The sequence below is a fragment of the Ranitomeya imitator genome, chromosome 2 (assembly GCF_032444005.1).
Source record: "Ranitomeya imitator isolate aRanImi1 chromosome 2, aRanImi1.pri, whole genome shotgun sequence".
Taxonomy (NCBI): Eukaryota; Metazoa; Chordata; class Amphibia; order Anura; family Dendrobatidae; genus Ranitomeya; species Ranitomeya imitator.
In genome coordinates, this window is record NC_091283.1 from 829,073,709 (window position 1) to 829,099,337 (window position 25,629).

Consider the following 25,629-nt stretch of genomic DNA (forward strand, 5'->3'; position numbering starts at 1 on the left):
CGGCGGCAGAGATTAATGTGGAGCATCTATGGGGCACAGTGAACGGTGCAGAGCACCGTATATGGCACATCTATGGGGCACAGTGAACGGTGCAGAGCACCGTATAAGGCACAGCTATGGGGCACAATGAACGGTGCAGAGCACCGTATAAGGCACAGCTAGGGGGCACAATGAACGGTGCAGAGCACCGTATAAGGCACAGCTAGGGGGCACAATGAACGGTGCAGAGCACCGTATAAGGCACAGCTAGGGGGCACAATGAACGGTGCAGAGCACCGTATAAGGCACAGCTAGGGGGCACAGTGAACGGTGCAGAGCACCGTATAAGGCACAGCTAGGGGGCACAATGAACGGTGCAGAGCACCGTATAAGGCACAGCTAGGGGGCACAGTGAACGGTGCAGAGCACCGTATATGGCACAGCTAGGGGGCACAGTCAACGGTGCAGAGCACCGTATATGGCACAGCTAGGGGGCACAATGAACGGTGCAGAGCACCGTATAAGGCACAGCTAGGGGGCACAATGAACGGTGCAGAGCACCGTATAAGGCACAGCTAGGGGGCACAGTGAACGGTGCAGAGCACCGTATATGGCACAGCTAGGGGGCACAGTGAACGGTGCAGAGCACCGTATATGGCACAGCTATGGGGCACAGTGAACGGTGCAGAGCACTGTATATGGCACAGCTAGGGGGCACAGTGAACGGTGCAGAGCACTATATGGGGCACAGCTATGGGGAAATATGAATGGTGTAGAGCACTATATGGCACAGCTATGGGGAAATAATGATCTATTTTTATTTTTGAAATTCACCGGTAAATGCTGCATTTCCACCCTAGGCTTATACTCGAGTCAATAAGTTTTCCCAGTTTTTTGTGGCAAAATTAGGGGGGTCGGCTTATACTCGGGTCGGCTTATACTCGAGTATATACGGTATATTGATTCAAAGATTTAAATAAATTGCAGCTCCCTCCCACACACAGTATAGTGCAGCTCCCCAACACAGAGTAGAGTGCAGCTCCCCAAAGCACACAGTATAGTGCAGCTCCCCCAACACACAGTATGGTACAATTCCCCAACACACAGTACAGTGCAGTTCCCCCCAACACGCAGTACAGTGCAGCTTCCCAACACACAGTATAGTGCAGCTCCCCCAACACACAGTATAGTGCAGCTCCCCAACACAGTATAGTGCAGATCCTCCAATGCACAGTACAGTGCAGCTCCCCCAACACACAGTGCAGTGCAGCTCCCCCTAACACACAGTATAGTGCAGTTCCCCCCACACACAGTATAGTGGAGTTCCCCCCACACACAGTATAGTGCAGCTCCCCCAATACACAGTATAGTGCAGCTCCCCCAACACACAGTATGGTGCAGCTCCCCAACACACAGTATAGTGCAAGTGCAGCTCCCCCCACCACAGTATAGAGCAGATCCCCCCCAACACACAGTGTAAGGTTTTAGACAATTTGCTATATCTGCTGTTATTTTTTGTAGAACCTAGTTTTTCCTGTCGGCCATTTTGCTTTCTGTTCTGCTGTATCTACTTTGCCCTTAATCAGCATGGAGTTCTCAGTTTCAATGTTTCCGCCCTGTTCTCTGCTACTTGCCCTTTTAAACAGCATCAGCTGTTTAATCAGTGCTTCAGAATCAAGTCTGCAGTTTACTAGTCACCTTGCTCCTGGAAGATTTGGACTTATTATCCTAACCACCGTCTACTTCAGATCCTTGGACATGTGTGGACTCAGGAATCTCTCAGCTTACCATCAACATTGGCAAGGGAAGTAGAGAGAGAACCTTTAACCTGTTTCTGTGACTAGATGGACTTAAGGTTTATTCCTGCCTGTGTTGTATCCTGCCTGCAACTGTGTTAACCCTTACTTGTATGAAGTAATACAAGAACTACTTAAACAAGCCTGTGTCTTCTGTGTTTCCTGGCACCCAAGCACAAGACTCTATACAGACTGTATTTTATATTTGACACACAGTTTAGTGCAGGTGCAGCTCCCCCAATACACAGTATAGTGCAGTTTCCCCAACACACAGTATAGTGCAGCTCCCCACACACAGTATAGTGCAGCTCCCTCAACACAAAGGATAGTGCAGCTCCCCCACACACAGTATAGTGCAGCTCCCCAGCACACAGTATAATGCAGCTCCCCCAACACACAGTATAGTACAGCACCCCAATGCACAGTATAGTGCAGCACCCAACGCACAGTATAGTGCAAGTGCAGCTCCCCACCACAGTATAGTGCAGCTCACCCCACACAGTATAGTGCAGCTCTCCCCAACACAGTATAGTGCAGGTGCAGCTCCCCCAATACAGAGTATAGTGCAGCTCCCCCCTCACACACAGTATAGTGCAGCTCCCCCCACACACACACAGTATAGTGCAGCTCCCCCAATACACAGTATAGTGCAGCTCCCAAAACACACAGTATAATGCTGCTCTCCCAACACACAGCATAGTGCAGCTCCCTCCACACAATATAGTGCAGCTCCCCCCACACATTATAGTGCAGTTCCTCCCACACACAGTATAGTGCAGCTCCCCAACACACAGTATAGTGCAGCTCCCCCAACACACAGTATAGTGCAGCTCCCCACCAACACACAGTACAGTGCAGCTCCCCACCAACACAAGATATAGTGCAGGCAAAGCTCCCCCAATACACAGTATAGTGCAGACACACACACGTAAGAAGAGGCACCGGACCCGGGGTACCTTTCTTGCGCCAGGTCCAGAAGTGTAGGGACTGTCACCTTTGTTGTCCGGGGAAAAGCTTAGAGACCCGGATCAACCTTTCCACTGGACAGCAGGGGGCGTAGTTAGAATAAAAAAGGAGAGAGCGCACGAAAAGGAGAGGAGACTTGGCGGGAACACGCAGCGCGCAGCAGGGGAAGTTTGATGCTCCGTCCTCTGAGCACTGTGGCAGTGCAGGCCCATGCTTTATTATCCCTGCTGTGACTTACAGAGACTATAACTGGAGAACTATATTCTGCCCGACGGCTTCCACTACACCAGGTACCTGACGCTGCGGGCCAGTAGTGAACGCGTGCATGCAACCTAAGAAACCTAGGGTGACTTACCGAGAACTGAGCTCTTTCTCACCCGCCTGTTTCTGCCGAGCTGCGTTAAGCCCCGGCAGTGTTGAAGACCACTGTCCACCCTCAAACCACATCCTGGACCCAGGACCCCATGCAAGACGTCAAGGACCCATCGCCAGGAACCGGATCATCAACACCTGCAGGACGACACCGGATTCATCATGTGCTGACCACGTTGGCACCACCGTTAGAACCTAAGACTCTGCAGTCTGGAATCCGTCAGACTGATAAGTTTACTCTTTATGAACAGTTTTATATTTTTGCCCTCTTAACCTCCCTCAGCATACCTATTGTGCCTATATCACCTGCCATACCCCTGTCCCTACTTTTCCCTCCCTGCATGGAGTAAACCCCTGTATCGTTACTGCATCCCACCACCTGCTCATACACACACACACACACACACACAGTATAATACATACACACGAACAATATTGTATCATACAATTAGGTTCTGTAGAAGGACGTAGATCTGGGGATTTATTATGATGGAATATAGGCTGAACTGGATGGACAAATGTCTTTTTTCGGCCTTACTAACTATGTTACTATGTTACTATGTTACTATGATCGTTACTGCATCCCGCCACCTGCTCACACACACACACACACACACACACACACACACACACACACACACACACACACACACACACACACACACAGAGTATAATGCATACACACGCACTCACACAATACTCACCCCTCCTCCTTGTTCCCCGTGCTGATCCAGGCTCTGCTGGTCTGGTCTCATCGGCTCCACTACTGGTACAGCGTGGTGCACGATGAAGTGACGTCATCCCGCGCCTACTGAGTCACAAGCAGAGGGGAAGTGATGAGAGAGGGAGCGTCTAACGCTTTCTCCTCCATCACTGCTTTCATCTGTATCAGCATCTATGATGCCGATAAGTGGACAAAGTGGCTACGGGCCGCACCCCTGGTCTAGACCAATATCTGTCATCGCCATCGACTGTGCACATTTGAGCCAGTGGTATTATACTCAGGTCATCCGAGTGATATATCTACAGGTAGGGGCCATGCACTCAGAGTTTATTGATTGTTATGTGCTAGAGGGCTTGACCTCTTCGGTGACTCTTGGACTACCTTGGCTCAGAGGCGTAGCTAGAGCTTTTGCCGCCCGGGGCTGTTCCCGAGTTTGGCGCCCCCCCCCCCCCCCCAGCTCAATACACACAAAGGTTACCAAAAATGGTTTTCCTGTTTTGTAGAACTTAAACTGGGCCTAATGGTGTCACCCCCACATGCCACACCTGTGACTTAATACCACCACACCATGACCAGGCCACATAGTGACCGAATAATACTACATACAAGGGACAAATACCACCGCACCATTTCCAGACCACATATTACCACCACATAGTGACTGAATACTACAATACTGATCAGTAATAAAAAAAAAAACCACAATACTATCACCATAAGTGCCAGTATTCACAGGAGATCTGTACTTAGTATGCAGTGTCTGTGTAGAGGTAATACAGAGATCACTGGTGACATTATACACAGGACCTCTATATAGTATACAGTGTATAGTGTCAGTGTATAGGTAACACTGACTCACCAGTGACGTCTCTAGGTGAAGTCCTTCATCTTTTATCCAGCACAGACCGCCATCATTCCTTCCAGCCAGGACTCGTTTCTGCAGGAAATAACACAGTTATCTCGAGCTCCGCTTGCAGAACACATTACTTAATTTTTCACAACTTCTACATTACATCACATGAAGAAAAAAAGGTGATATAGTGTCACTCTGCACAGTAACAGGCCTGCCCCCCATTTAAAACAGTATACTCAAAAAATAAAATAAATACATCACTGCAGTAATAATATCCCTTAATTATCCCCTATGGTAATAATATTCCCCACCCTGGCCCCGTTTATCTCATTCCTGGCTCCAGCCATATGTTGTCGTATCCTGCCCTCATGAGTATCCATTCTACCCCATATGATCTCCCCATCCTGCCCCACCAGCCTCCATCGTATCCATCCTGCCCCATGATCCAATCCTGCCCCGTGTCTCCAATCATGCCCCGTATCTACATTCTGCCCATGCCTCAAGTCCTGCCCCCAGTGTGTCCAGCATATTACCCCCATGTTGTCCAGCAATCTGCCCCAGTGTGTCCAGCATATTACCCCCATGTTGTCCAGCAATCTGCCCCAGTGTGTCCAGCATATTACCCCCAGTGTGTCCAGCAATCTGCCCCAGTATGTCCAGCATATTACCCCCAGTGTGTCCAGCAATCTGCCCTCAGTGTGTCCAGCAATCTGCCCCAGTGTCCAGCCTTTCCCCAGTGTGTCCAGCAGTCTGCCCCAGTGTGTCCAGCATATTACCCCCAGTGTCCAGCATTGCCCCAGTGTGTCCAGTATATTACCCCCAGTGTGTCCAGCAATCTGCCCCAGTGTCCAGCATTGCCCCAGTGTGTCCAGAAGTCTGCCCCAGGGTCTCCAGCATTGCCTCAATGTGTCCAGAAATCTGCCCCAGGGTCTCCAGTATTGCCCCAGTGTGTCCAGCAATCTGCCCCAGGGTCTCCAGTATTGCCCCAGTGTGTCCAGCATTCTGCCCCATAGTCTCCTGTACTGCCCCAGTGTGTCCAGCATTCTGCCCCATGGTCTCCAGTATTGCCCCAGTGTGTCCAGCAATCTGCCCCATGGTCTCCTGTATTGCCCCAGTGTGTCCAGCATTCTGCCCCATGGTCTCCAGTATTGCCCCGGTGTGTCCAGCAATCTGCCCCATGGTCTCCAGTATTGCCCCAGTATGTCCAGAAGTCTGCCCCAGGGTCTCCAGCATTGCCTCAATGTGTCCTGAGATCTGCCCCATGGTCTCCAGTATTCAGAGTGTCCAGCATTCTGCCCCATAGTCTCCTGTACTGCCCCAGTGTGTCCAGCATTCTGCCCCATGGTCTCCAGTATTGCCCCAGTGTGTCCAGCAATCTGCCCCATGGTCTCCTGTATTGCCCCAGTGTGTCCAGCAATCTGCCCCATGGTCTCCTGTATTACCCCAGTGTGTCCGGCAATCTGCCCCATGGTCTCCTGTATTGCCCCAGTGTGTCCAGCAATCTGCCCCATAGTCTCCTGTATTGCCCCAGTGTGTCCAGCAATCTGCCCCATGGTCTCCTGTATTGCCCCAGTGTGTCCAGCAATCTGCCCCATAGTCTCCTGTATTGCCCCAGTGTGTCCAGCAATCTGCCCCATGGTCTCCTGTATTGCCCCAGTGTGTCCAGCAATCTGCCCCATGGTCTCCAGTATTGCCCCAGTGTGTCCAGCAATCTGCCCCATGGTCTCCTGTATTGCCCCAGTGTGTCCAGCATTCTGCCCCATGGTCTCCAGCATTGCCCCAGCCCCAGTCAGAAATAAAGAAAAAAAAAAAGTAAAATCCTCACCTCTCCCGTTCCCAGCGCAGGTCCGGTGCAGTCAGCGTCTCTCCGGCTCTGCGACGCTCAGGACAGAGAGGCAGAGCGGCGCGCACAGTAGTGACGTCATCGCGCCCTCTGCTCTGAGACGTCGCAGAGTCAGAGGAGGCTGCAGCTGCCGGCGCCGCAGGAACCAGGAGAGGTGAGTATAGAGCGGGGGGCGGGGGCGGGGGCGGGACCCGGGGGTGGGGGGAGCTGGCCCTGGTCGTGGCGGCGGACGGCGCCGCCCGAAGATTTAAAGGGGCGTCTTTTTTTTTTTTTTTTTTTATCTTCTTCTGCAGCGCCGGCCGCCCCCAGCATTGTGCCGCCCGGGGCGGACCGCCCCCCCCGCACCCCCCTTCCTACGCCACTGCCTTGGCTTACACTGCACAACCATGTAGCAGATTGGCAGACTCGGGAGATGGTAAGCAAGTTTTGTCAAGGACACTGCTTGGGCACCAGGCTGGCCAGGGTGGTTACCAATTTTTGCCTGAATACATATCTGACTTTGGGGATGTGTTTTTTGGAACAGGGGTGCAAAGAACTTCCTCCCCATCATCTTTATGATTGTGAGGTTAACCTTATTCCTGGGGCTAAGCTGCCAAAAAGCTATATTTTATCTCTGGTCGAGAGAGGCAGGCCATGAAGAACTATATTACCGAAAGTCTGCCAAACAGTCATATCAGACCATCCTCATCTCGCTTTGCTGCAGGATTTTTATTTGTTAAGAAAAACGATAGGGGGTTACACCCTTGCCTAGATTTCCACAAACTTAATTGGATCATGGTCCGGATCCTTATACTCTCTCCATCTCATCGCAGACCTTATTAACCAGATAATTGGAACAAAATTGTTTTCTAAACTGGATCTCAGGGGGGGCGTATAATCTCATTCATATTAAGGAGGGGAATCAGTGGAAGACAGGCAGGAAGACAGCCTTCAATACACCTGAGGGACACTATGAAAAACCTGTGATGCCATTTGGATTAATGCTTCTGCCGTCTTTCATCACTTTGTAAATTGCATTCTTAGTTACCTAGTAGGTACATATTTTTTATCTGTCTTGATGACATTTTAATTTATTCCCCTGACCTTGAGTCACATCATGTACATGTCAGGCAGGTCTTACAGATACTCAGAGAAAATTAATTATTTGTCAAACCAAAGAAATGTATGTTCTCGGTTCAGGAGATCCCTTTTCTGGGTTATTTCTTATCATCCAGCAGTTTTCACATAAATCCGGCGAGGTCTAGACGGTACTGGATTGGAATTGTCCTGAAGACTTAAAGACATTGGGTTTTGCCAACTACTACCGTAAGTTCATCAAAAACTTTTCAGTAGTGGCCAGACCTCTGACGGAAATGACAAGGAAAAGAACAAATTTTTCCAAATGGTCCAATCCGGCCAAAGAGGCATTTGATACTTTGAAAAACTGTTTTGCATCTGCGTCTATTCTCATACAGCCTGACATCACTCAGCCTTTCATTGCAGAAGTTGACGTGTCTGAAGTGGGGGCTGTATTGTCGCCGGGTGCATCTCCTGGTAAAGGGCAACCAAGAAAGAAACTGTTGTCCGCTGAGAAAAGATGACATTGGCAATTAAGTGGACTTTGAAGAGAGGCATCAATTTCTGGAGGGGCAGTTCATTCGGTCATGGTAATAATTGATGCTAAAAATCATTTAAAGTTAGAATTTGTGAAGCGTCTAATGCCTAGAAAGGCAAAATGGTCATTGTTCTGCACCATAGTTAACTTTTTTGTGACATATAGGCCAGGGAATAAGCACATTAAGGCAGATGCCTTATCCCGTAGTTTTCATTGTGATGTGGAAATAATTGTTAATCGGTTCCTATACTACAAAAAGGGGTGGTTATTGCATCTATAAGCTCTGATCTTGAGAAGGAGATTCTAGAGGCTCTGTAGGACGCCGCTGCTGGCTGCCCATTAGGTAAATTGTTCGTACCTATGAATCTCAGTTTTAAGTAAGCATCCTGATTCGATCTTGGCCAGAGATCCTGGAAGTAAACCCACCACAGATCTCTTTACTCTTTACTGTGTTTTTGGTGATGAGGAGTATACAAGGATGTTCGGGAGTATGTAGCTGCGTGCGGTGTTTGTGCGCATTCTAAGACCCCTCATACCTATCCGTCTGGGTCTCTCCAACCATTGGTTATTCCCAGTAGACCTTGGACTCCTTTATCTGACCTACCCATGCCTGCAGGTAATACAGTAATTTTGGTGGTGGTGGACAGATTTAGCACGATGTCTCATTTAATTGCGCTACCTGCTTTACCTAACACCAAGTCTTTGGTGCAAATTTTCATCAGAGATTGTAAAATTATATGGAATTCCTGCCGATATTGTTTGGAATGCGTTTTGCGCTTGTTTGAGGATCCATTTATTGTTTTCCTCAGCCTTTCATCCATAGTCTAATGGGCAAACTGATCGTGTTAACCAGAATCTTGAGCCTTAGGTGTTTTGTGTCTGAGAATCGGGAGGATTGGGTTACCTACTTTCCTCTAACTGATTTTGCGGTGAATAAGTGTTGTCATGAGTCTACTGGTAAGTCCCGATTCTTCGTGGCCTACGGGTTTCATCCTCAGTTGCTCTCTTTTAATAGGAATCGTTCCTCGGCAATACGTGAAGAGGAACGATTTTCATAATTTGTTACATCTGTGTGGCAAGGGGTTTTGAATAATTTGAAGAGGATGAGGTCCAAATTTATGAGTGTGACTGATCGGAGACGTTTGGTGTGTCCGGACCTGGGTGTTGGTGATTTGGGTGGTTGTCCTAGAGGGACATTAAGTTGGAGGTTCCTTCTTAGAAACTGGGACCCATGTTCATCGGTCCTTATAAGATTGTGGCCATCATCAAACCTGTAGCATTCCGACTTGCTCTGCCATCTACCTTTAGGATTCATAATGTGTTTCACTTAAAAAATATGTTGCGTCCTCTGAACCATCACCACCACCTCCATTCCCGGTCATTTCAATGGGAATTTGGAGTTTCAGATAGCTTGGTTCGTCCATCGCTTCAGTATCTGATACACTGGAATGGTTACTGTCCTAAAGAGAGAGTGTGGGCACCATAATCTGACGTCCATGCAGATGCATCCATCCGGTCTTTTCAAGTGGCACACCCTGATACACTCAGCTCTGAGGTTTCAGAGGTCTCTCATAGAAGGTTTGGGTACTGTCACGAGTTAACCGTGACAGAGTGGGCCAGAGGACCACGGGGTCTTTTTTCTTCTACTCTTGCACTCAGTTAAGCACTTCACTTTCATATTAAACAGTGCAGGTTTCTGCTAGCAGTGCAGGAGTCAATCTGTTCAGTTGAGAGCTCCTGGAAGCTTTCCTGCTTTGATGGTCTCAGCTGTTCAGTGTTGACCACTCTCCTCTGCAATATATACTTGCCTCTGGCATGCAAGCATTGCAAGTGTTCGTTTCATACTGCCTGGTTCTGGAGTAGGAGGTGTTGGTTGTTAGGAGGCTTTTAGAGTATTGTTCTGAAGACTGTTGCTTAGTGATGTATCTGTGTGTATACCCTCATCCTCTCTTATTTAGTTTTTCTTCCAATCTGTTGTTTGTGAGTGCATATTTGTATGAATGGTATTCTCATTTATCCCTGTACGTATTCCCCTGTTATTCTGGTTTGTCTATTTGTATAAACTGCTACTCCCCACTTCACTGCGTGGGGGAGGAGACAGATAAGGGCTGATTTAGGAGCTCTGAAAACAACGTGGCCCCGTTGTCTTCACCATCAGAAGTAATCCGAGGAGCAGGGATAGCTAGGTCGCCCCTAGCTTTAGGGATAAGGAAGGAGCCCATAGCCCTGGGATCTCTTGCATCTGTGCTGTGACAATGGTATTATGGTAACTCAATCTATACCTGTATGCGGTGTGCTAATAAGCTCCCCCTCGTGGTGACTGCAGGTATCGTATATTGAATAAATATTCAGAAAAATAAAAATATATGAAAAAATCTGAATAGAACTGTGAAACTATTAAGACTAAAGAAAACAAAAAAAGGTGTTAAGAGTGGAAGTTTATTTTATAGAGGTTGTGGACGATTATCAAATTGATTACTTATTCTTGGGTCATCTGACACCTGGCACCCGTATTGTTAGCTTAATGGAAAACACCTTTATGCTAAGGCTCACACAATACTTTTTTATGCTACTATTACTTAATTGTAAAAAAAAAATGGCAGAAATGTCACTTGTGATATTTTTCTAGTAGGCAGCAATAGAAATTGCTTGTCATTTGCATTTACGTATAAAATTTCTATTATTTCCTAAGAAGAAATTTTATATGAAATTTCAGAAAAAAAACTAAATTGCATGTGAAATGCTTGCAGAGTCACACAATTTTAATTGTCAAACTTTTATTTTAATTTTGATTTGTTATATACAGAGTTCTACCCATGAGATCAGTGTTGCAATAGAAAATTAGCAAAATGCAACAATTAGAGCATGCCCCAAAAATGACTGCAATTATAAAAATCTGCCTGGCAAACAATGTAACATCCAAACAAATTATATATATGTTTGGTAGCATGTTAGCCAGTTGAAAAAAGATTGCTCTCGGCAGGAAAAACAAAATAATAATCTTGTTATAAATCAAGCTTTGTACAACCTTCACTGATGAAAAGACACAAGAAGTCCCGAAAGCTTGTTTTGTAATATTTATTTTATTTTTGTTGGCCATTAAAAGGTAGCATAACTACAAGATTATTAATTTGTTTTTCCCACTGAGAACAAATATATAAAATCTCATGTTTTCTAAATGTATTACTTGTACTTTGTCAACAGGTGGCGCCATTCTTCTTGCAGAGTTCAGGGCTTGTTTAGTATCACTGCATGCAGATGAGCAGATCACAATAAATACATCATATCCTTAGATTTTATATTATTACTTTATATTAGGCATTTTCTAGTTTGCATTTTTTTTGTACTGTGCTCCTACAGTATATATATATATATATATATATACAGTGGGGCAAAAAAGTATTTAGTCAGTCAGCAATAGTGCAAGTTCCACCACTTAAAAAGATGAGAGGCGTCTGTAATTTACATCATAGGTAGACCTCAACTATGGGAGACAAACTGAGAAAAAAAAAATCCAGAAAATCACATTGTCTGTTTTTTTAACAATTTATTTGCATATTATGGTGGAAAATAAGTATTTGGTCAGAAACAAAATTTCATCTCAATACTTTGTAATATATCCTTTGTTGGCAATGACAGAGGTCAAACGTTTTCTGTAAGTCTTCACAAGGTTGCCACACACTGTTGTTGGTATGTTGGCCCATTCCTCCATGCAGATCTCCTCTAGAGCAGTGATGTTTTTGGCTTTTCGCTTGGCAACACGGACTTTCAACTCCCTCCAAAGGTTTTCTATAGGGTTGAGATCTGGAGACTGGCTGGGCCACTCCAGGACCTTGAAATGCTTCTTACGAAGCCACTCCTTCGTTGCCCTGGCGGTGTGCTTTGGATCATTGTCATGTTGAAAGACCCAGCCACGTTTCATCTTCAATGCCCTTGCTGATGGAAGGAGGTTTGCACTCAAAATCTCACGATACATGGCCCCATTCATTCTTTCATGTACCCGGATCAGTCGTCCTGGCCCCTTTGCAGAGACAGCCCCAAAGCATGATGTTTCCACCACCATGCTTTACAGTAGGTATGGTGTTTGATGGATGCAACTCAGTATTCTTTTTCCTCCAAACACGACAAGTTGTGTTTCTACCAAACAGTTCCAGTTTGGTTTCATCAGACCATAGGACATTCTCCCAAAACTCCTCTGGATCATCCAAATGCTCTCTAGCAAACTTCAGACGGGCCCGGACATGTACTGGCTTAAGCAGTGGGACACGTCTGGCACTGCAGGATCTGAGTCCATGGTGGCGTAGTGTGTTACTTATGGTAGGCCTTGTTACATTGGTCCCAGCTCTCTGCAGTTCATTCACTAGTTCCCCCTGCGTGGTTCTGGGATTTTTGCTCACCGTTCTTGTGATCATTCTGACCCCACGGGGTGGGATTTTGCGTGGAGCCCCAGATCGAGGGAGATTATCAGTGGTCTTGTATGTCTTCCATTTTCTAATTATTGCTCCCACTGTTGATTTCTTCACTCCAAGCTGGTTGGCTATTGCAGATTCAGTCTTCCCAGCCTGGTGCAGGGCTACAATTTTGTTTCTGGTGTCCATTGACAGCTCTTTGGTCTTCACCATAGTGGAGTTTGGAGTCAGACTGTTTGAGGGTGTGCACAGGTGTCTTTTTATACTGATAACAAGTTTAAACAGGTGCCATTACTACAGGTAATGAGTGGAGGAAAGAGGAGACTCGTAAAGAAGAAGTTACAGGTTTGTGAGAGCCAGAAATCTTGATTGTTTGTTTCTGCCCAAATACATATTTACCACCATAATATGCAAATAAAATGTTAAAAATACAGACAATGTGATTTTCTGGATTTTTTTTTTCTCAGTTTGTCTCCCATAGTTGAGGTCTACCTATGATGTAAATTACAGACGCCTCTCATCTTTTTAAGTGGTGGAACTTGCACTATTGCTGACTGACTAAATACTTTTTTGCCCCACTGTATATATATATATATATATATATATATATATATATATGTATGTATGTAAGACTGGACAATGACTATGCAAAACAAGGAAAAACTTCAAAAAGTATAGGATAAAGTGAACTGATCTGCAGGCCCCCATACCCATAAGATAAAAGTTATCTGAATTGGATTATTTCAACGTCGTCGACTGTTTCTTTTGACTGATTCCCGACCATCAAACAATCGTTAACATTCAAAACACCGATTGAAAACGTTGGATTTTTTTTTAGATTACCGACGATGAGTGACCGCCCAACTTTATCTTATGTACAGAATATGGGTGTCCTTATATTATATCCCCAGAACCAGACCACTAACTGGCCTGTTAGGGGGTCACTTTTTTCTATATCCAATGCTTTTCTTCTACTTATGCCTGTTATGTTGTGTAATTAAAGGGATTGTCCAGGACTTTGATATTAATGAATTTATCCTTAGGATATGTCTTCAGAATCAGATTGGTGGGGATCTGATAGCCAGCACCCATATTGATTAATGGTTAGCAATCCCACAAAGGCGAAAACAGGAACACTACACTACAACTCTGTGCGCCACATAGTGGCCATTCTCAGTTACTGCAGCTCAGATCACAGTCACTTCAATAGGAGTTGTGACGTTCTTGCTCTGTACACTTTGGACATCAATCTGCTGATCAATAGGCATGCCAAACACCAATTTGATATTGATGACCTATCCTGAGTCTAGGCTATCAATATTAAAGTTCTGGACAACCCCTAGGCTTAGTAAAAATTTACATCGAAGTATTAAAATATAACCCAAAAATGATCACACCATATGCCACCATCAGATCATATGCACCCTGCAAGGACTGCCTAGAGACCTGGCATGTACAGAATGGGAGCCTAGGCACGTAGAGTCTCTTAAGCTTTCCTCTCTATATTGCAAGAGTGTATATATATATATTTATACCTATATACCGGCTAAATAAGATTAAAATAGATAAATCTCTGGGTCCGGATGGCATACACCCACGAGTACTAAGAGAACTAAGTAATGTAATAGATAAACCATTATTTCTTATTTTTAGTGACTCTATAGCGACAGGGTCTGTTCCGCAGGATTGGCGCATAGCAAATGTGGTGCCAATATTCAAAAAGGGCTCTAAAAGTGAACCTGGAAATTATAGGCCAGTAAGTCTAACCTCTATTGTTGGTAAAATATTTGAAGGGTTTCTGAGGGATGTTATTCTGGATTATCTCAATGAGAATAACTGTTTAACTCCATATCAGCATGGGTTTATGAGAAATCGCTCCTGTCAAACCAATCTAATCAGTTTTTATGAAGAGGTAAGCTATAGGCTGGACCACGGTGAGTCATTGGACGTGGTATATCTCGATTTTTCCAAAGCGTTTGATACCGTGCCGCACAAGAGGTTGGTACACAAAATGAGAATGCTTGGTCTGGGGGAAAATGTGTGTAAATGGGTTAGTAACTGGCTTAGTGATAGAAAGCAGAGAGTGGTTATAAATGGTATAGTCTCTAACTGGGTCGCTGTGACCAGTGGGGTACCGCAGGGGTCAGTATTGGGACCTGTTCTCTTCAACATATTCATTAATGATCTGGTAGAAGGTTTACACAGTAAAATATCGATATTTGCAGATGATACAAAACTATGTAAAGCAGTTAATACAAGAGAAGATAGTATTCTGCTACAGATGGATCTGGATAAGTTGGAAACTTGGGCTGAAAGGTGGCAGATGAGGTTTAACAATGATAAATGTAAGGTTATACACATGGGAAGAAGGAATCAATATCACCATTACACACTGAATGGGAAACCACTGGGTAAATCTGACAGGGAGAAGGACTTGGGGATCCTAGTTAACGATAAACTTACCTGGAGCAGCCAGTGCCAGGCAGCAGCTGCCAAGGCAAACAGGATCATGGGGTGCATTAAAAGAGGTCTGGATACACATGATGAGAGCATTATACTGCCTCTGTACAAATCCCTAGTTAGACCGCACATGGAGTACTGTGTCCAGTTTTGGGCACCGGTGCTCAGGAAGGATATAATGGAACTAGAGAGAGTACAAAGGAGGGCAACAAAATTAATAAAGGGGATGGGAGAACTACAATACCCAGATAGATTAGCGAAATTAGGATTATTTAGTCTAGAAAAAAGACGACTGAGGGGCGATCTAATAACCATGTATAAGTATATAAGGGGACAATACAAATATCTCGCTGAGGATCTGTTTATACCAAGGAAGGTGACGGGCACAAGGGGGCATTCTTTGCGTCTGGAGGAGAGAAGGTTTTTCCACCAACATAGAAGAGGATTCTTTACTGTTAGGGCAGTGAGAATCTGGAATTGCTTGCCTGAGGAGGTGGTGATGGCGAACTCAGTCGAGGGGTTCAAGAGAGGCCTGGATGTCTTCCTGGAGCAGAACAATATTGTATCATACAATTAGGTTCTGTAGAAGGACGTAGATCTGGGGATTTATTATGATGGAATATAGGCTGAACTGGATGGACAAATGTCTTTTTTCGGCCTTACTAACTATGTTATGTTACTATGTTACTATATATATATGTGTGTGTATATATATATATATATATATATATATTATTTTTTTAAATAATAGTAATTCCACATACAGTTTTTGACATCTTTAATGGATTTGTTATACTGTAGTTGGGTCAAACCAAAGGCTGCAATGTGGGTGGTGGGGGGAAAAAAAATTACTCGAAAGTTTTACAAAAAAAGAACCCACCAAGTTAAGGGACCACCAGACGGTTATAGAGTCCTTTTGGATTTTCTTCTCTCAGCAGATTCTGGGGGATAGGAGACCGGGCATGGTGAACTTCTACATGCCCAATCCTGTTTTCTAACAAACGTTGCCAGACAGACACCTCTCTATACAGGCTTGGTGTACGGGGGGGTCTGGTGGAATAGTTGTCAGCAGAAACAACTATTTTTTAGTTTTTGTTGGCAGCAGTGTCATTTAAAGGGACCTTAAAGAGCAGGAGGTAAAAAAAAGATTGATTTAAATTTTTGTGGGAAAATTTTCAGTTAAACTTGCATTTGATAGACAGCCTTACCTTAATGACTGTGCATGCGGAGATAGCTGTCAATCACTGAGTAAGGACCGCCCACTGGACTCATATGCATATAAACAGCGGGGGGTCTTTACATACAAACTTATACCACATGTACAATGCAACAGATTCTCTTTAAAGTTTGGTGATGCCACTTGCAAAACATTTTGTTTATCTGCCAAATAATGAAGCCATCAGTATTCACATAACACAACCATAGCGGCCAAAATATTGCCATACAGTGCTTTACCGCAATCACCAAATCACCACCATAAAGTACCTAAATATCGCCACTACATGGTGCAGAAATATTACTATGTGCAGCCTATGTGCCGTAACTGAAAGCACATGCTAAATCTCCAACAGGGCCCCCAACTATCACAAGTCTCTAATAGCACTGATCTAACCACGGACCTTTTGGGACCCTCATATTCTCCAGGGTCTGAGGACCACCACATGCAGTTAAACCCCTGCCAACATCTGAAGTATCGGTCAAATCACAGGCCTCCTTGATCTGTCAGTTGCAGGCATTGCTCCCTGGGAAAATAAATATGCAAATTAGCTCTCCTTCCGAAATGTCTGTAACGTCCTGTAGGTGGCACTAGAGACAAGATTTTCTTTTTTCTAGGGCAGAGGCTCTTTAAATTATTTGCATTGTCGCTGTGGATCATTGGGGCCATAGGCCAAAATGCACTACGATTTATTTTTCCTGTTTATTTGCTGGGATTTTACACTGGTGTCTTAGATTAGTCAGTTTTACATTAAATCGCCCATTGTTTGCCGTTATATTGTGAGCAGGGATCCAATATGAGTACATTCTCCATGTTATACTGTTCGAAGGCTATGGAGGTAGCCTTCCTACACGTCGGTGTCTTGCCAATCTTGTTTTAGGATATTTGCAAACAACTGCTTCAGGCTTCTTGCCCCTCATCAGTGCAAAGTTTGGCATTGGATGGCTGGATGAGAGGCCTTTTGATGGCAATCTACAAGTAAAATGTTCTCTTCAGGAGGGCACCATGTTGATGTAGGGACTCCTGGACATATGGAGGCTAGGCAATGTTCCCTGGGAAGGTAAATGGATTTCTACTGCCACCTATTGGAGAGAGCAATAAATGTTGACCTCCTCCAGCTGGTGGAATTAGAAACCTTTCTTTGATATTTGCATGCATATAATGTTGTGAAATATGTTGGTATTGGCACTGGCCAGCGGGTATTGGTTCTCATTGAGGAGGTGGCACATGGAGACTGTCTTATATGCGATACTCCATGGGAAAAGCATGCAATTAGCTCTCTTCCAAGTGGAGGAAAACTATCCCATATTAGCCAAACTAGTCACCTATCTGGCCAACTAATACCCGGCTCTGTACTGCTGAGGGGCAAAAACCCTGAAACAGCCGTCTGCCGATTAATGTCTGGCTTGGCGAATCTTAGTTTCTTTCCTTCTAGAAATTAACTAGTTAGGGTACAGGGCTTAAACCCAAACCAGGGGTGTAACTACAACAGGTGCAGGGGTTGCAATATCACCCGGGCCCTGGAGCCTAGGGGGCCCTAAAAGTCCCTTTGGCCTATAGAAAAAAGACTATTGCTGTTAAAGATTTAAAATATTTGGGGGCCCGTTGGAGCTTTCGCATTGGGGCCCATGGCTTTCAAGTTACGCCACTGACCCAGACCATGTGCTGCTGATTGGCGCCTGGCATGACGGAAACATACAAGGCTTGCTTACAAGCGCCGCTGACTTGCTTTAGGCCTACGGATCTATGCACAGCGCCTTGCACAATAGACTTGGCCTTGTTCTAGCATTGAAGGCTTTGTCTTTGGCGAATGACCCCCATGATCTGTGAACACATTTAGGCTTTGTACCAAGGATGGAAAGAAGGTGGTGGTGGGGGGGGGGGGTCAGTAGCTCTTATCAATGTTGCTAATGCGGATTGCTGACTTAGTCCCTGGGGAGCCATTTCCCTCCCCCACCTCCTCGTTCTGCTGGCGGTGGTGAGTAAGGCTGGGCTGCTATCAGCTCTCCCTCAGGTTGAAGAGATGGTTTCCTGTGGTAGAGGGCGGGGTGTTCATACAACCCTCAGTATACAGACTCAACACGAGCTGTCACAGCCTGTCCCCATCCTGCTCTGTGCCATGATGGCCACTTGTGCACGACAAGGGTGAACACAGAGGAAATACGGGTTGTCCGGAAAATAATAATCCCCACTTCCTTTTTTTTGTTTGTTCATTGATGAAAAGCAACGTACAGGACCCTTTAACAAATGGCTGAAGACTTTGACATAGCAGGTAAGAAAAGTGACATTGGCAGTTTTAAGTATTTCCGGGAACGGCTAGACAAAAATTTGGAGACTTCCGTGGTCGTGGAAATGGTTAACGGGTTTTGCAAGACGTCACCAAATAATGGCTTCGTCGTAAAGCATCGCATGGCACTTCTCGTCGTCCTGTCTGGACGATGCAGCAAACCTTACAAAAGAAGTCATCGTCCTTTGTAAGAAGGGGAGCGACCTATATTTGCATGGTCCTAAGAAGAAAGGGTTAATATTAAGGAGGGTTATATGGCCGGGATGGGATCCGCTAATAATTCTTCCGTTATTACCGTAATACACATGCCGGGGGTTGGTTTGCGTAGGCTACGGGTGCATTATAAGTGAACGACGATCTTATTTGTGCCTCTCTGTCGTATATTTGTGTCGTATATTGCCCCCCCACTTTATCATATTACAGTGAGAGGATCATTCCTAAATTTATACCTCCAAAATAATATGGGAAAATCGCCGTTGGGTAAATAAATAGGGAGTGACGACAACCAGAGGAGACTGTCAAAGCAATGCTATCACCTGCTACTGGTTCCCATTTTAGCCAAACTTCACAGTTGCCACTGGACCAACACATGGCTACAAGTCCATATGATTGTCCATTTGGTGCAACCCAACAAGTGCTAACCGTCCAGTAGCTCCATCAATTTTGGTAACCACTAGTGTTTCTGGACCAATAATTCCACTCTTGATACTTTCCGCAAACTCTCCTAAGTTGCAACCCTATAGTTAGGGCTTGAAGGAAAGAGTTTTTTCTCCAGGAGGCTTTTTCCCCACTATTCATCCATGCCCCATTTCTTGCCCATAGAATGTTCCTCTGGACAGCGGGGCTGTGTCCAATGGTGGCACATTCTGATGTTTTACACAAGAAATCTCGAATCTCTTGTACTGGAGATGTCCAGGAGTTCCCAGGAGATGTGTCAACTCTTATCCTTGAGGGAGAAACTCCTAGTGAGACTCACGAACGTTCAGGCAGCATTGAGAAGTATGGGTAAGAAGTGAGAGCTTCATTGTCACTACACCTAAAAAATGAAATGCAGATTGACCACGCATGTCTAACAGTTGGAGGCGGTGGCTTTTTGCACGAGACATTTTTGGAAGTTTTCTTGAACATTTTGAAGGAATTGGAATATTTGTAACACTTGGTTACTGAGGAGATAGACATTACTGGCTAGAACCAACCACCATGGAAGGACCATAACTGGTGAAGATGGGGCTGGGGATAAGCAATAGTCATTGATGCAAGAAGAGGGGATACCAATGAAAAGTTCTTGGTGGAACATGGGTGGTCCAAATGGTCTTCTCTATCTCCATTCACAGCCTATTCAGGCTGTTTTTAATGATAAGGAAGCCTAGAAAGTGATAAAACGATGAAAAAAATGCTATGTCAAACATAATAACATCGACATCCCATTGCATGTATCTTCATCTAGCCTCAGCCAACAACTATCAGGCATAATTTCTCCATCACAAGTCCAACTCCGAACTTTGAGAGTAAATATGGCAGATATTTTATTGGAACATGAATGACCACCAGAGTTCTGCCACCAATTTTCTCCAGGGGCTCAATGCAATTGGACAATTTTGAAGCCTCAGTTTGTAGATTGGATGCTTCTGGTCCAATTCCATGCTTCGTAGGTCAACTTTATTTGTTGAAAATGAGTAGAATTTGTCATAAAAATTGGATTCCACTTGTGATAATTTTTAAAGGGAGCAGGTCACCTGATTCATACTGCCCCCCAAAAAAACAGACTGTAATCGTGCAGCCGGGTATATTTTTCTCTGAAACGCTCAGAAAAACATAGATAAAAGATTTGGCCAAGGGACTATATCCAAAGATGAGATCACTCCGGTGTCGGAACTAGTGGGCTTTTCCCAGTGCTGCTCCAAGTGATTGACAGGTCGCTTCCATAACGAGAGAGCTGTCAATCACATCTAACAGCGCTGGGAAGATCTGGTACATACATGCTAGCCAACTTAGGGAGAGACCCAAGTTGGGCTAAATGTAGCGGGACGAAAGAGACCGAAAAGCCCTCTACTTAAAGTTGGCTAGCATGTATGTATCGCTTGCTCACCGAGCCCCACTCCATACAGCCAACCAATTCCAGCCCTGTGCTGATGAGGGCCTAAAGCCCGAAACACGTGTCCACAGGTAGGAATTGGTTGGCTGTGTAAATTTAGAAACTAATCCGCAGCATTGCACGCTTGGCGGTTCCAAGCGCTGTGGATTAGACAGGGGTGGAAAGAGATGATTTGCATAGCTCCGCCTACTGCAAAGGATTCTGGGTAAACCTGCTATTCTTTGTATTATGCTGCTTGCAAGTACTTTCCGTTTCAGGAAAGCATCCACTAGGGAAGATCTGGAGCGTTTCAGTGAAAAATAGACATGCAATCGTGCTGCTAGGCTCTGATTTGTGCTGCCCGCGGTTTGGGCAGCATGAATCAAGTGACAGGTTCCTTTGAAGTAGGTCCTCAAGGATTGGGCCATCAGAAGTAACCTGAGCGTGGAGAACAAAAATGTTCACAGCCCTGAATTACTCCGAAGTCTAATACTTATAATTTCATCCAGAAAAAAAACACTGTGGCCCCATGGCCTGCGGAGAGGTACAGTATCTCTATGTTAGAAGCATGGCATCCTAACACGTGCTCCAGGAAGATTAGCATTATCATGTTTTCACCAGCTGTTGGTCTCCTCATTACCTACCAAACCCAGTCACAGTCTGTTTTGGGCTAGGAGGTGATAGTGCTTTCTTTACGGTCTCTCTTTTTTTTTTTGTGGTGGTAAGCCTATGTTTCATCATCAATATGTTAGAAGTCTTAGTTAGTGTTTGCGTGGGTTTCCTCCGGGTACTCCGGTTTCCTCCCACATTCCAAAGACATACTGATAGGGAATTTAGATTGTGAGCCCCATTGGGGACAGTGATGATAATGTGTGCAAACTGTAAAGCGCAGCGGAATATGTTAGCGCTATATAAAAAATAAAGATTATTATTATAAGTCTAATGTTAGATTGGTAGACCCTCCAGACAGTCATAGGATAGAACGTCATAAAACTTCCTTGTTTTCAGAAACAGCCCCACATCTGTCCATGGACTGTAACTGCAGCTCTCAGGTGAATACCACACACAACCTGCTGATTCAGGGCTGTCTCCAGGCTTATGTTGGCCTTAGGGGAAGCAGATTCTCTTTGCCTTCGATTTTTACTTCTCTCCTTCCAAGAGTTCTTTTTTTTCAGAGTTATATGAGGTCTTGATTTTTTGCACTACGAGCCGTAGTTTTTAATAGTTATTAAACTGAAATCTATTCGACTTCCTGATCTTATTTTGCTCCATTTTTCTGGGAGGCCAAGTGACCAAAAAAACAGCGATTCTGCCATTTAGATTTTTTTTCCACCATGTACATTTTTTGTAATTGTTAAATTTTAACAATGTTGTGGAGATAAGGGGATGATGTGAGCTTTCATGATTTAAAAAAAATATATTTTATTGTTTTTATCATAATATTTATTGACAGTTGTATTAGTTCCGCTAGGGGACACGAACCTGCCATCGCCAGTACAATACTGTGATTTTGCAGTGCATTATAAAATACATTTGTTCTCATATTAGTCCCAGCCACAGGCTTAATAGGTGTATGAACATGGCAGACACAGAGGCCTCCTGTAGGCCTCTGGCTGCAATGTCATCTTCACTCCATTACTAACCTCTTAAAGGGACACTGTCACCTGAATTTGGAGGGAACAATCTTCAGCCATGGAGGCGGGGTTTTGAGGTTTTTGATTCACCCTTTCCTTACCCGCTGGCTGCATGCTAGCTGCAATATTGGATTGAAGTTCATTCTCTGTCCTCCATAGTACACGCCTGCGCAAGGCAAGATTGCAGGCATGTGCAGGCGTGTACTACGGAGGACAGAGAATGAACTTCAATCCAATATTGCAGCCAGCGGGTAAGGAAAGGGTGAATCAAAAACCCCAAAACCCCGCCTCCATGGCTGAAGATTGTTCCCTCCAAATTCAGGTGACAGTGTCCCTTTAAATGCTTAAGTTATAATTGACAGCAGCATCTAAAGGTACCGTCACATTTAGCGACGCTGCAGCGATCTAGACAACGATCCCGATCGCTGCAGCGTCGCTGTGTGGTCGCTGGAGAGCTGTCACACAGACAGCTCTCCAGCGACCAACTATGCGAAGTCCCCTGGTAACCAGGGTAAACATCGGGTTACTAAGCACAGGGCCGCGCTTAGTAACCCGATGTTTACCCTGGTTACCAGCGTAAACGTAAAAAAACCAAACACTACATACTTACATTCCGGTGTCTGTCCCCCGGCGCTGTGCTTCTCTGCACTGACTGTGAGCGCCAGCTGGAAAGTATAGCGGTGACGTCACCGCTGTGCTCTGCTTTCCGGCCGGCGCTTACACAGTGCAGAGAAGCAGAGCGCCGGGGGACAGACACCGGAATGTAAGTATGTAGTGTTTGGTTTTTTTACGTTTACGCTGGTAACCAGGGTAAACATCGGGTTACTAAGCGCGGCCCTGTGCTTAGTAACCCGATGTTTACCCTGGTTACCAGTGAAGACATCGCTGAATCAGCGTCACACACGCCGATTCAGCGATGTCTGCGGGAGTCCAGCGACCAAATAAAGTTCTGGCCTTTCTGCTCCGACCAACGATGTCACAGCAGGGGCCTGATCGTTGCTGCATGTCAAACCGCACATGGAGTACTGTGTCCAGTTTTGGGCACCGGTGCTCAGGAAGGATATAATGGAACTAGAGAGAGTACAAAGGAGGGCAACAAAATTAATAAAGGGGATGGGAGAACTACAATACCCAGATAGATTAGTGAAATTAGGATTATTTAGTCTAGAAAAAAAGACGACTGAGGGGTGATCTAATAACCATGTATAAGTATATAAGGGGACAATACAAATATCTCGCTGAGGATCTGTTTATACCAAGGAAGGTGATGGGCACAAGGGGGCATTCTTTGCGTCTGGAGGAGAGAAGGTTTTTCCACCAACATAGAAGAGGATTCTTTACTGTTAGGGCAGTGAGAATCTGGAATTGCCTGTAGAAGGACGTAGATCTGGGGATTTATTATGATGGAATATAGGCTGAACTGGATGGACAAATGTCTTTTTTTGGCCTTACTAACTATGTTACTATGTTAAACTCAACGATATCGCTAGTCAGGACGCTGCAACGTCACGGATCGCTAGCGATATCATTCAGTGTGACGGTACCTTTAGGTGTTGAATTACAGCAATCATAGCTATCTCCGATCACTGCAATTAGACTCAAGTGCCGGCTGTACAACACATCCAGCACCCACACTGTATGGAGCAAGCTCAGCTCCATTCCATACGTGCTGTGTGCACAGGCACCTTTCAAGACCAGGAACATTTTTGTTTGTTTTTATATTTTTTCTCATTTGTCCATTCCAATAATTGTAGCATTTTTTGTGTAATATGTGGGGAATAATTTTACATGTTATTTTCATACTCACTTTTTTTGTTGTTGTCAATATCAGTGGTTAGCACTGCAGCCTTGCAGCACTTGGGTCCCAAATCCCACCAAAGACAACATCTGCAAGGAGTTTGTATGTTCTCCCCGTGTTTGCGTGGGTTTCCTCCGGGTTCTCCGGTTTCCTCCCACATTCCAAAGACATACTGATAGGGAATCTAGATTGTGAGCTCCATCGGCGACAGCGATAATAATGTGTGCAAAACTGTAAAGCGCTGCGGAATATGTTTGAGCTATAGAAATAAAAAGATTATAATATCGTTGGGAAGATAAATTAAATACGAGCCCTTTTTTTCAGAGTTTTGGATTTTTTTAATGACCTCAATGGACCTCTGAAATACATTTTAAAACTTGTTCCCTTTTCTGTAACAAATATTTTTATATATCAGACATGTTTTATTTCTTTCATGAGACATGGGTAGTAACGGAGATTCGGATTTAACAGGAGCTTTTTTTAATTTTTTTTTTTTTTTATTAATTTCACATATTGTGGCTCCCATAAGATCATAATAGACGTATTGGGGTAATTTCAAAATTTACCGTAAATACTTTTAAATCTCTGGTCTACTGTTATATTAGCCCCAGTTACAGTGGAAATTCAGCTGACTGGGCCTTCTAGAAACACAGGAGCTCCTGCTCTCCCTATACACAGTAATCAGATGATTGCTGGGTCCGGAGGAGGAAGCGCCGTTAGCACTTGCTATTACTGCAGACTCATTGCTTGTCCAGCACTGTATATACAACAGTTAGGAAGGCAGAGATGGTAATAAACCATCTGTGCCTTCTCTTTAAGGAGTCCACCTATGTCTCACAGCTGCGTCTTAATCTACCCTCAACCAGAATAGACAAGTACTTGGTTACGGACTATTACTGTCACCAAGTCCCCTCTGAAATGCCCCAGTCCTATCCTGTTTTGAGCATGAGCACCCACTTTTGGGAGCATTTGATGTCAATTCTGTCCTTTCTTAAGATCACTGACATGTCTGAATTCACCGGTATTGTGTTCGAAAATTTGGACACTTCCCTGAAAATTTGGGCCTGTTGGCAACTATGGGGATTTGGCAGTGATGCGGTGGGGCATTGTCAGCTGTTGTAAAAGATTTGGGGTTGGAGTTAAGCTTTTAATAGTTATTGTGTATGATTTAGTTACTTTACGTGACTGTTATGAGTACTTAGCTTGAGCATCGATGGTCCATGCTATCAGCTTATATCACCAGAGGAAGCCCTGGGCAGCGAAACATTTCTCCTGCAGCGGCCGCTACAGGACGAGCGTGGTATTACATGGACCCATTCAAAAGAATAGAAGACCAGCCGGCTGATACAGAATGGGAAGAGCCCTTTCCAGCTGGGGGTCTTAAAGGGGATATATATATATATATATGTGTATATGTGTGTGTGTATATATATATATATATATATATATACACACACCGGTATATGTGTGTGTGTATATATATATATATATATATATATATATATATATATATATATACACACCGGTGTATGTATGTATATATGTATATATATATATATATATATATATATATATATATATATACATATATACATACATACACACATATACACATATATATATA

The 25,629-nt window shown here is 44.6% G+C and overlaps 1 protein-coding gene across 4 annotated transcripts in view; it reads left to right on the plus strand.

Moving 5' to 3' along the window:
- LDB1 (LIM domain binding 1) overlaps nt 1-25,629 on the plus strand; it is a 177,630-nt gene that overhangs the window by 84,376 nt on the left and 67,625 nt on the right. The window contains exon 1 of one of the 4 annotated variants that reach the window (XM_069754052.1): nt 18,135-18,484. The exons of the other annotated variants lie outside the window; for them this stretch is intronic. Within the exon in view, the coding sequence (XP_069610153.1) occupies nt 18,460-18,484 (25 nt within the window). The 5' untranslated portion in view covers nt 18,135-18,459. Of the gene's footprint in view, nt 1-18,134; nt 18,485-25,629 lie in introns of those variants that run through there. 4 annotated transcript variants of the gene reach the window in all.